The following is an 11317-nucleotide window of genomic DNA, read 5'->3' as shown; positions in this document are numbered from 1 at the left end:
TCTCTCTCTCTCTCTCTCTCTCTCTCTCTCTCTCTCTCTCTCTCTCTCTCTGTATGTATGTATAAAATATCCAATGATCAGAGCTATAAATCTATAAGTGGCTTCATAAGCTCCCTCTTCTGAACCCTGTACAGTGGACACCAAACCACCAACATGCACTTCTTTGGCAGACAGTGCAGGTGCAGAAAAAAGGGTGCATGCCTCAGTCTACTCAATTTATCACTCCTATATCGGTTTGAAAGCATGAGGGCTACAAGCAAAGTTGAAATCTAAGAGCACACGTCTGGTCTTCATGAAGCCAGTTTTGCTGTGTACATGAGCTGTCATATGTGGTGTGGCCGTAACATTCCCTGGGAGATAAACACAGGGATTTCAGTCTGACTAAAGCACTTATATTGAGCCCATGCTTGCACAAAAAATACACTGTGCCATGCAGATTGTATATTTGAGGATGTGCATTTGGAGAGGGGCTAAAGATTCCCTGTATTTACTAAGATCCTAGAGAACCATCCTGAACACAAGCAGGCAAAAGACAGACAGAATTGTGGATGAAGGGGTGGTTGGAGAGGCTTCTGGTAGGAACTGAACTTCTGACAGCTGTAGGGAAGAGGGGCACAGAAGTCTTCGCGGCCAAGAAAGGAGCCATATGGTTGTAAGTCACACCACGACAGAACTGTGATCAGTTCTGGGTGCTCTCCGGTTAAAGAAAATGGAGACTTATCCAAATATGTTCGCAACAGAGGACAACAGCATTGAGCTTTAGGCCACAGTCTGATTTTGGAAAAGAGAATGAGCCCCAAATTCAACGAGAACCTGGGGGGCAGGGCGGGGAGGGGGACCAAGAGGACAAATGAAAGGACAAGAGACACAAAGAGGGTTTTGATCAAGCTCTCAAATTTTAATTTCAGATGGCAGGTCATAAGGCATAGCAAAACAGGAAGTTCAGACAAGGATCATTGCTTAAGTCTATCCCACTATCATATCCTCATTGCCTAAAACCATCCTACTATCAAAACTGGCTTCTGGGAAATACCAGACATTCTTTAAGTTCCACAGGCCTGAGACCAACGTCCTTTCTTAACCTTGTACTTTAACTAACTAGGTTTTTCCAGAACAGCAGATAATTTAATGGGTTTGGCTCCCGGCAAGAAAGCACAGTTAAATCTTTAATCTTTAAAAGAATTATTGTTAAAATAGGCAAAGTGGCACATGTCTTTAATCCCAGCATTTGGGAGGCAGAGGCAGGCCGGTCTCTGGACATTAGAGGCCAGCCTGGTCTATGAAGGGAGTTCTAGGACAGACAAGACTACACAGAGAAACTCTGTCTAGAAAAATAAACAAAATGACAAGAAAATTGACAAAAGTTTATTGTTATTGAATTTTATACATGAATATATCATTTTGATCAAGTCCCTATATTTGGAGAAGCTTTCTTTTGTAGATTGACACAGAGATTCACAACGAGTCAACATGTAGAAGTTTTACCTGATCAAAAGTGAGATCTTTAAGAGGTAAAGTACTGGTATTTTTGAGGAAGGGAGAATGAAATTGTTTCCCTAGCATAAATGGATGTGCTTAGCAAATGCTTAATGCCAGGATCTGAAATGAGACAAATGATTTTTTTCTTTTTCTTTTCTTTTTTATTTCTTTTTCTTTTTTGCAAGTCTACAAAGTACACAGGAACATTTACATTTTCTATTTACTAATTCACTTTGGCTAACAAAAATGCTCCTGAATTGGAGATAGCCAAGGTAATAGCCACTTACGTAGCACAGTAGGGGTCTTGTCATAGGGTTAAAATAATTAGTTTAGGGAAACCACAAAATGCCCCCGGGGTGGGGGGGATGCTATTTCTGAATCTCTCACTGACATCACTCATTTCTCTCATTTTCTTTTCCCATCCACAGTGTTTAAAACCAAGTCTTTGCAAGGATGACTTACCACCATTCATTGGATTTTGTTGCGTGACCTGAAAGTAGAACCCACAGTTCGTGACAAGAGTGTTGCTTTGTGGAAGAATTAAAGATCATGACAGTAATCTGTGACTTGGTTCATATCTGTAGTAAAGGTAATGGGAGTGGAAGTGGGTGGGGTTAGAAGGGAGAGAAGATCTGGTCCATTTTCCGTCATCTCCCTTTAGGGTCCCCCTTTGATTCCCCTTCAGGAAGTGGAGTAGAAACCCTGCATTCGTCAGTAACTCTGGGTCAACCACAACTTACAGTCAGTAAGGAGGTCAGTGGAAACAGGGACAGTGATTGCTATAAAACCGACAGGTACTGTCATTTGACATACCCTGGGAGATACACTCAGAAGAAAGTACTTCCTGAGCAAAGAAGCAGCCACTGGGGAAACCAGCATGAAGGGCACCTATCAAACAGCCATGGTGAGTAGCGTTTGATAATGGCAGGCTAAGGGTTGCCGTGTCTAAGCTTTGAGAAAGGTAGAATCCTAAGGCTTTAGATCTTCCTTCTTGGAGTCTTTTGTGAATTAGTTCTTTAAAAAATGAAATTAAGTTTAATTTTGATTTGTCTGGTAGAGAAAAAAAGAGAAGAAAAGAAAAGGATAAAAGCCAACATCAACGGAAAAATTAGAAAAGGAGGAAAGCAGATGCTCTTACCTGATAGATTTTGCTCAGTTGGGTTAGCGTGTGTATCTGGTTATCTCACGTGACCATCATGGTCTCTCTTAACTACTCATTATAGACTTAGGTTGTCCTAAAATGAGAGCCGGCCAAGCTTTTGTGTGTGTGTGTATGTGTGTGTGTGTATTCCAAGGAAGAAATATATGTGTAATATCACATTATATTGCAAATAACAATATAAATATATATTAGATATTAATATATAATATACATCCCAAAGAAGCAGAGGACCCATGTTTTGGTTCTTCCAAGGTAATTTGGATGGAGGAAGTAGAATGACCTAGTGTTAAACTTTTGGCCACCTCCTGGACAAGCTTCTTATGTCTTTGATAACTGATTAATTAATTAATTAATTAAATAAAACCTGGGAAGGGTTTAATATAGGGGCACACGGACCAAACTTAAGAAATTGCACACTGTGTTACTGGTTTTGACAGTCCTTTGATTTTCCTTGGATAAGCCTTGAGACCTCAAAGAGCATGGCTTTTATAAATGGTTCATGCTTTCTAACAATGGTGATATTCCTTTAATTATTTGTATGTTATTATAGGGATTACAGTAAACCACCAAAGTACAGTATTTAGGGACACAGGTTTTGAAGTCAGAGAGATTTGGCTCTCCTATCTGCTAAGTGTGGAATTTGGTGTTGGTCGTCTCCCTTTGTGAATTTTAATTCCCCCACCTGTGCTCAGCAGCATAAATAAGGTATCTCCCTTATAGCATTTGGGGGAAGGGACCACTGGTTATACTGATATGAATCTAGACTTGCAAGGTAGATCATATACACTTAGATCTTATTTAACTTGGACACTGTAATTTGTATAAGAGGTAAAGGTAGAAAGAGGATACAAATGTTAATTCTTAAGATGATTGTTTTTGCTTTTTTGAGACAAGATCTTCCTATGTGGCCCATGCTAGTCTTTTTGAGTTTGCTATGTGGGCTCAGACTGGTCTGGAACTGGCGACCTTTTTGTCTTGCTCTTTTGGAGTGTTGGAATTGTAGGAGTGTGCCACCAAGCCTGGCTCAGGGTTTTATTATTACCTTTTAGACGCCTAATAACCCACAGGAATAGATCATGAATTTTCCCCATTACGCGGTAAAAAGGAGCTCAGTCATCTGGTTTTCATTTGCTGTCACTTACTGTAATGCTAATATAACATATCGCTAATGTAATAATATTGGAGACCTGCATCTAAGTTTTCTGGCTCCCAATAATAGTGTGTTTATCAGTGGATGATCCAGAGGCAAGATTCTCAACCTAACGCCATTGTATCCGAGCAAATCCGTGGGGTAGTTTAATGCTCCAAACCATTACCATCTCTTTTGGGGAAAATAAAAATCAGTAGGATTGTCTGCAAGAAGCACGGCAGTGCAAAAAGTGTTGAAAGGAGATGACGAGTTAGGAGGGGCAAGCAGAGAAGAACTCTGTGGATGACTGAGGTAAATGTGGGCGGAGCTTGGAGCTGAGCCGTCTCTGTCCCCCATTCCTGTGTAGGGAGGTTATAGACTACAGGTAAGGTAAGTGCGCAGATCTTCTCTCGGCTGTGAGCACAGCAGAGTAATGTACACAACTAGGCTGGGAAGGTTCACATTCTATGTCTGACCACCTTCAGTCTCAATATTCTCCCAGTCGTTTCCCATTCTACAGGATTTAAGCCACGTCTATTAATGGGCCCCATTAAAGGTGGAATTTAAACCTGTAAAACGCTCCCAACTTTCCTGGGAAGATGTATTGTTTGTATTGTTCTTCAGACTCAGCACCGGCCTTATCAGAGCTCCAAAACACCCCCCCCCCCCAAAAAAAAGGGACACTGTCACAAAGCAAGCAGTGATTTGTGGCTTTCAATACCTCTGTCTTTCCGGTACAGTTTGCAGAGTGTTTAGAATTCTCGTCTCTTGTAATGAGACGCAATGAAGGCTAATGTGGAGAATAGTATTGACCTTCAGTGGCTGTGCCCAAGCTTTGCCATAGAAGGTGGAGACTGTCAACTGGCACAGGGAGGCTGGGGAACCCCACCAGGCTGTTTATTGCCTCTCCGACATAAATCCTTGGCCTATCTGGTTAGATAATTAGGGTGAGTTTTGTACTTTCTGAGTTACCTGTTCGAATCTAGTAAAGAGGTATAAAAACTTTTTCTAAGATACTCCAAGAATATTTAGCTATTACTAAAGAGATATAATGAGATGTTAGGAGCATGGTAGTTGTCTTAGTTATTTTTCTATTGCTGTGATAAAACATTGTAACCAAGACAACATGTTAAAGAAAGTGTTTAATTTGGGGCTTACAGTTTCGGAGGGTTAAGCTCCATGATCATCATGACTGGAGACCGGAAGGTAGGCATGGTGCAGGAGAAATAGCTGGGAGTTCACATCTTACGACATAACCACGAGACAGAAAGAACTAACTGGGAATGATATAAGACCTTAGACATCTCAAAGCCCACCCCAGTGACACAGCTCCTCCAAGAAGACCACACTTCCTACTTTTTCCCAAACAATTCCAACTGGGGGGCCGAGTGTTCACACATATGAGCCTTTGGGGGGTGGATTCTCAATCCAACCAAGGCAACAAATTATCACTAATCACATAAACCTAAACTGTAGTGACTTTCAGTCTTGATAATTAAAATTAGAAGTGAACCAATAAACGTGACATACAAGAGGAAAGAGAAGACGCCCGAGGAGAAATTTACTTAAGTGGTCGATAGACGCGTGGCTATGTTTTCTAAACATCAAAGCACCTGCGAAGACTGCATTTCGCATCCATCTCGTGCTCGGGGTAACATCAATACCCCGCCAACCGTTGTTACCTGTATCAAACTACCGCATGCTTACAGGGCTCTTTGGGATTTACAAGGTTGTAGGAAACCTAATCACTGTGGGGTGAGTCCTGTAATTGAGTTACAGAACCCACACAGGTGACTCTAGAGATAACGCCCCATACCGCAACACTGTGGCCTCAAGGACAAGCTATTGAGTGAATGGATGACTTCAGAGGTGAAAGCATATGGCTACTGGTTATCTGGAGACAAATCTGTCTCATCCTGCATCTTGCTTTCAATGTATTATCAGTGATCAAGGTAGAGCAGGTTGACCCCATGACCTCGTAGTTTATTCAGGGCATGTCTTGCCTCCAGTATACAGAAAAGAACAGGCAAGTTGTTGAATTCAACATGCACAGTCACTACAACAGTGTGAAGCTGAACAACACAGAGCCCAGAAATGAAAAGCTCAGCTTTAGGTCTTGTGCCTTCCTGTGGGCTTTGTTCTCCCCCAGTAAGGTGTGGCAAAGGATGTCTGCGGCCAAGGGAAGCTGTTGAGTTTTTCTGCTCTTCTTGCTGTTAGATCTTCAGTGAGCACTTTCTTTGTGTGTGCTTGTAACAGCAGATAAACTGATCAGTGTTAGTATAGAAAAGATATATTCCAGAGCTAAAAGAATACGCCAGGCATCATTAGTGCCCTTGCTTCTTTCAATTAGCATGGGTAATGGAACTTTGCTGTGCTTGGCTTCGCATAATCCTTTTACTCAATGAGCATGGCATAACTATATTGTTTAATTTAACGGGGCCGCCCTGCTCATTCAGTCACCCACTCTCTCATTCATTCAGAAAGTTTTCATGGAACACCCTTGCTGTGCACGTGCTCTCGCAGGAAGTTTTACTCTCACAGGTCTGAGTCTGGTATGAACACAGATACCGCATTTTTAGAGAACATTAAAAAAAATGCTTCTTGGGTGATCCATGCTAAAATCTTTATTATTTAATGTTGATAAATATACTTTAAAAATATTTGTTTTACGTATACGAGTCCACTGTCTCTGTCTTCAGACACACCAGAAGAGGGGGCATCAGATCCCATTACAGATGGTTTCGAGCCACCACGTGGTTGCTGGGAACTGAACTCAGGACCTCTGGAAGAGCAGCCAGTGCTCTTAACTGTGGAGCTGTCTCTCCATCTCAATAAATATGCTTCTAATTGAATTACATATGGGGCCTTGAGAAAGGCTTTGTGGAATATAAGGTTGGAGATAAAGTCAAGAGGGCTTTACTCACGGACCCTTTCTATTTGCACCCTGATAACATTAAGCATGACAGTTCTCATTGCTCGTGAACCATAGAAAAAAAGAAACCTTGATTGTGTAAAGTGACCCTATAGAGAGTTCAGGAATGCTGTCCACCACCAGGGCTCTAACCCTAAGGTAATCTCTATTTTCCAGGTTAAGTCTTTGCTCCTGTTGATGTTGGGACTCGCCATCCTGAGAGAGGTAGCAGCTCGGAAGAACCCCAAAGCAGGGGTTCCTGCCTTGCAGAAGTCTGGGAATTGCCCTCCCCTAGAGGATAACAGTGTGAGAGTTGACATTCGCATCTTCAATCAAAACCAGGGCATTTCTGTCTCACATGACTTCCAGAACCGCTCCAGCTCTCCATGGGATTACAAGTAAGTCATGGAAGAGAGATACACGTATTACACTGAAAAGAATGTGCTAAACCAAACGTAACGCTGGACGCCTTTAACCTTAGAGCTTAAGAGGCAAACTCACTGGATCTCTAATTTCAAGGCCAACCTGGTCTACAGAATGAGTTCCAGGATAGCCAGAGATACATGGTTGAAACCCTAGCTTGAAAAAAAACAAAAACAACAAAAGAAAAGAAAGAAAAATGTGCTACTTTTTTTGATTACAAAGCCTCATTCTTATGAGTATTCAGGACTCACGGTCACTTGTTTTTTTTGTTTTTTGTTTTTTTTCCTGAGATAGAGGTTTCACTCTTCAGCTCAGGTTGCCCGAAACTTACTAGGTAGCTGAGGCTAGCCTCAGATACATGGTTATCCTTCTGCCCCAGCCTTCTGAGTTCTGGGATGATAGGCATGAGCCACCATGCCTGGCTTCACACTCATCATTTCCAATAGAAGTTGTACTTTCCCACAAACTCAGTTTTTTGTTTTTTGTTTTTTTTTTTGTTTTTTGTTTTTCTTGCCTTTGGGTCACCTATGTGATTGGAAGTCTCAATATTTTTTTTTTCAGCCTTTGTCCTTATCACTGCATGAGGATAGTGTAAATGAGGAGTCAGCCTAGGGATCTACTGAGGAGACATTTCTCTTTGAGTAAGGAGGGTAAGGCAGGAGTTGGAAGAGAAGTCAGCTTGGGAAATAGATGTCAGCTGTACGGGGCAGAGTCTTGTGATTTTTGTCTTAAGCTCTAGGTCCTGGGAACACTCAGCACCCATCGATAGTCTTCAAATAAATTGATAAAAACAGATTCTTGGGACAAAGCAGTGGTTTGGGGCTGATGCATAGCTCTCTTCTTGAGAGGTTTGTGCACTTTGGCAAACTGGCTTGGCTGCCTGTCTTCAGCCAGAGGGGGGTGTTATCAAGAGAGAGGCTCTGGATTCTCAGACCTCGAAGGCTTTGATTTTGTTTTCCAAGCGGTGAATTTTGTGCATTGTACTTTGGGAGACCTAATCGTAATGTTCAATCTCTGCTTAAAGGACAAGTAATTATACCAAAACAAATAAAATGTAGACCTAAGAATAACCAAACCCTAGCATTATGGGGTTACTCTGTATGCACTCAAACCATGTGATATCCCCAACAATCATCTGAGAGAATGATATGGGAGAAACCCCCGTTTGATAGTGGAGGCACCCCAGGCATAGGAAGTTACTTAACAGCTTGAGCCAAGAATTCAGAGCCTGTGCTGCTCCCCTGAAGGGAAACCCCCAATGCTGCCGAAACCCTTCTCTCTTCCTCTCCCTGGCCTAAGCATCCTGATTTACCTTTTTTTTTTCCCCTTCAGCATCACCCGTGACCCCCACCGATTCCCGTCAGAGATCGCTGAGGCCCAGTGCAGACATTCAGGTTGCATCAATGCCCAGGGACAGGAAGACAGCTCCATGAACTCTGTCGCCATCAAGCAAGAAATCCTGGTCCTTCGGAGGGAGCCCCAGGGCTGTTCTAATTCCTTCAGGTTGGAGAAGATGCTTGTAAAAGTTGGCTGTACCTGTGTCACACCCATTGTCCACCGCGCGGCTTGACAAAGCTGTGCACCAAACTCAGCTGAAGACGCTGAGGAAAAGCCTCTTTTTATCCAGTGCTCTGTGTGAAGCCTGATCTTCAAGTCTTTATGCTTTCTAGGACTCTCAGTAAGGTGTGCGTGGCATTCTCGAAGCTCTGTAGTAGATATAGCTTTAACTTTTTGGCTTGCTTTAGAATTGTTACCAGTACCTGGTGTGTTTCAATGCCTTAAACTCCCAAAAATGAAAGTGAATTAAGATACCCTTGGCCCAGTCTCTTTATGTTAGATGATGACCACATTTCTTGTCTGTCAATACAGTCACTTTGATGCAGTATCACTCTTGTAGAGTTCAATGAAATGCTCGTATTTCTGATGGAAAGAAAGCAAACATAATCAGAATATATGGAGGAGGCCTGTGTAGCAGGGGCTGGGTTGGCAAAGATGAAGTAAACGTGGCATGTGTGTCTTTAGAAAAAATTTGGTAAATATAAATGAGGTTGGCATAAACCATTGCATATTTATATTTGTAGGGGAACTATACATATATTTATGACCTGTTGATTATATAAAAAAATTAGTAGAAAATTAATATATCCATTAATTATGTAATAAAATATTTTTAATTAAAAAATATTTGAAGTCTGTGCTGGCGAGTTTCTGTCAGCTTGGTATAAACTTGAGCCCCCTGGCAAGAGGAAAGCTCAGTTGGGGAATTGCCCCCATCAGATTGGTCACTGGACATGTCTGGGGGACATTTTCTTGATTAATGGTTGTTACGGGAGGGCCTAACAAATTGTGGGTGGTGCCCATTATGGGGAGGTGGTCCTGAGTTGTGTAAGAAAGCCGGCTGGGGAGACTTCGGAGAGGAAGCTACTGAGCTGCACCCCATCATATCTGCTTTAGGTCCTGCCTGAAGTGCCTGCCAAAGTTTCCCTCCATGATAGAACTCATAAACCCAACGAATCCTTTTCCCTCTAAGCTGCTTTTGCTCATGGTGTTTAACATGACAACACAGAAGCCAACCGGACAACGAATCTGCTCTTCTAGTTTCAGCTTGAGCTCCAAGACTTTCTAGCCCAGCTACTTTATAGCTCAACATTTTGAAAGTCTATATGTGTGTCATTTGCTTTTCCAAATCCCCTCCTCAGGGCACCCGTGTTAGAGTTACTATTGCTATTAATGGAACTGAGGTCCCGTTGTTACACTTAGACGGAGAGTTAAGGGAAATGGTGCAAACAGGATTCAAGTGTGGAGTCAGCTGGGTGACTCTTCCACCCTTCTGGCCACATGATGTGACAAAGCCAACACTGGCTACTGTGCTAGCCGATAGAGGTACAAAGTGGTGGAAGATGTAGGTAGAAGAGCCTTAGTTTTGGCAGGAGCTGTCCCCAGAACCCTGTCATTAAGGCAGGTTCCTTTGCCTCCTTTTCCCTACTTCTTGACCCTCGTGGGATCACCATGAGTCTTTTGTCAGGCTCCCATGCTACTTGCTGATACACAGTATGCAGATCCCAGGCTCCAGGGAAACTTGTGTCTCTCCTCCTGTCTTCCCTGTCTGAATATAGCGCATCACAGCTCTCTGTCACTGCTACCATGCTTTGAGAACATCTACATGGCCGCTGGATTTTCCAGCATCTAAAAGCTTCTATGCTCTCAAGGTAGAGGTCTTTCTCCTATCTGGGATTTGGTTTGGGGTCGGGCAGCGAGCAGGAACTTGGCTCCCTTTTCTAACTTGTACGTAATCTATGACAGGCAGGAAGGTTGGGCAGACTCCCTTTAGTTGTTTACAAATGAATCCCGCTGCAGACAACAGTAGGGTTCATTTTGGACCCACCCATGGTTAGTTCTGTGTACAGGACCGCAGAAGTGACAGATGCCTGGCAGGTTCCCAAGATAACTCTGGTGATGTCCAAGAGACCTGAATTTGGAGGATCAGTTAAAGGTTGGAAAGAGACTCCTCTTGATGGTAGTCCCACATGATTAAGGTCAAAATAGACCACTCTAGCCCCTGATTTACCTCTCCCATTTATGAATGTAGCTGGAGGAATTGGCTGACTTGCTCAATGTCTCTCAAGCAGTTACTAGCAAGATTGGGTCTGCCGGCTCCAAGTTCAAGACCTTCACATTTTAGTTTTCCAGCACTCCCATAGTGTATCTGATTAAAGATGGACGGACTAGCATTAGCTGTGGGAGAGGATATAGATGTACCTCATCCTACCTCTCCCAATACATTCATTGTTCACACAGCCCCGAGAGCTAAGCAAGCTTGCCTTCTTCGCTTGTGGGTAAAGCTGGCTGCCATCAGGAAACTGTGCATCCTGTTCTACTCACGAGGTGGCACACCACACCCATATGTTCTTGGATTCCTTAGCAAAGTTAGAAGAGAAAGAAATGGCTGCTTTATGGGTGCACCTGTTTGCTCAGGTGATGTGTAAAACTGTGGAGCAGAATGAGCGTGCTGCACTCATCAGCTTTGCCAAGCTGTCTGAGAGGCGGAAGTCCCCCATTTTGCCTGAAGATACAGACTAAGCTGAATGCTTTAGGTGTTCAAATAGAGAGTTTCCATCACAGTGTGTGGAGAGATTTCCACATAGAAACTTGAAAACACATGGCTATTTCCTTTCCTTTCCTTTCCTTTCCTTTCCTTTCCTTTCCTTTCCTT

General features: G+C 42.9%; 1 protein-coding gene across 1 annotated transcript; it reads left to right on the top strand.

Moving 5' to 3' along the window:
• The first annotated feature begins 2291 nt into the window (after positions 1 to 2291).
• On the top strand, positions 2292 to 9280 carry Il17f (interleukin 17F). The gene is made up of 3 exons (XM_028766507.1): positions 2292 to 2383; positions 6859 to 7079; positions 8437 to 9280. The coding sequence occupies exons 1-3, from the start codon at positions 2357 to 2359 to the stop codon at positions 8672 to 8674; spliced, it is 486 nt and encodes a 161-aa protein (XP_028622340.1). The 5' UTR covers positions 2292 to 2356; the 3' UTR covers positions 8675 to 9280.
• Positions 9281 to 11317: the final 2037 nt, after the last annotated feature.

Source organism: Grammomys surdaster, unplaced genomic scaffold, assembly GCF_004785775.1.
Source record: "Grammomys surdaster isolate TR1022 unplaced genomic scaffold, NIH_TR_1.0 169, whole genome shotgun sequence".
Lineage (NCBI taxonomy): Eukaryota > Metazoa > Chordata > Mammalia > Rodentia > Muridae > Grammomys > Grammomys surdaster.
The sequence above is the reverse complement of the archived record's forward strand: the minus strand, read 5'-3'. Positions and strand labels throughout refer to the sequence as shown.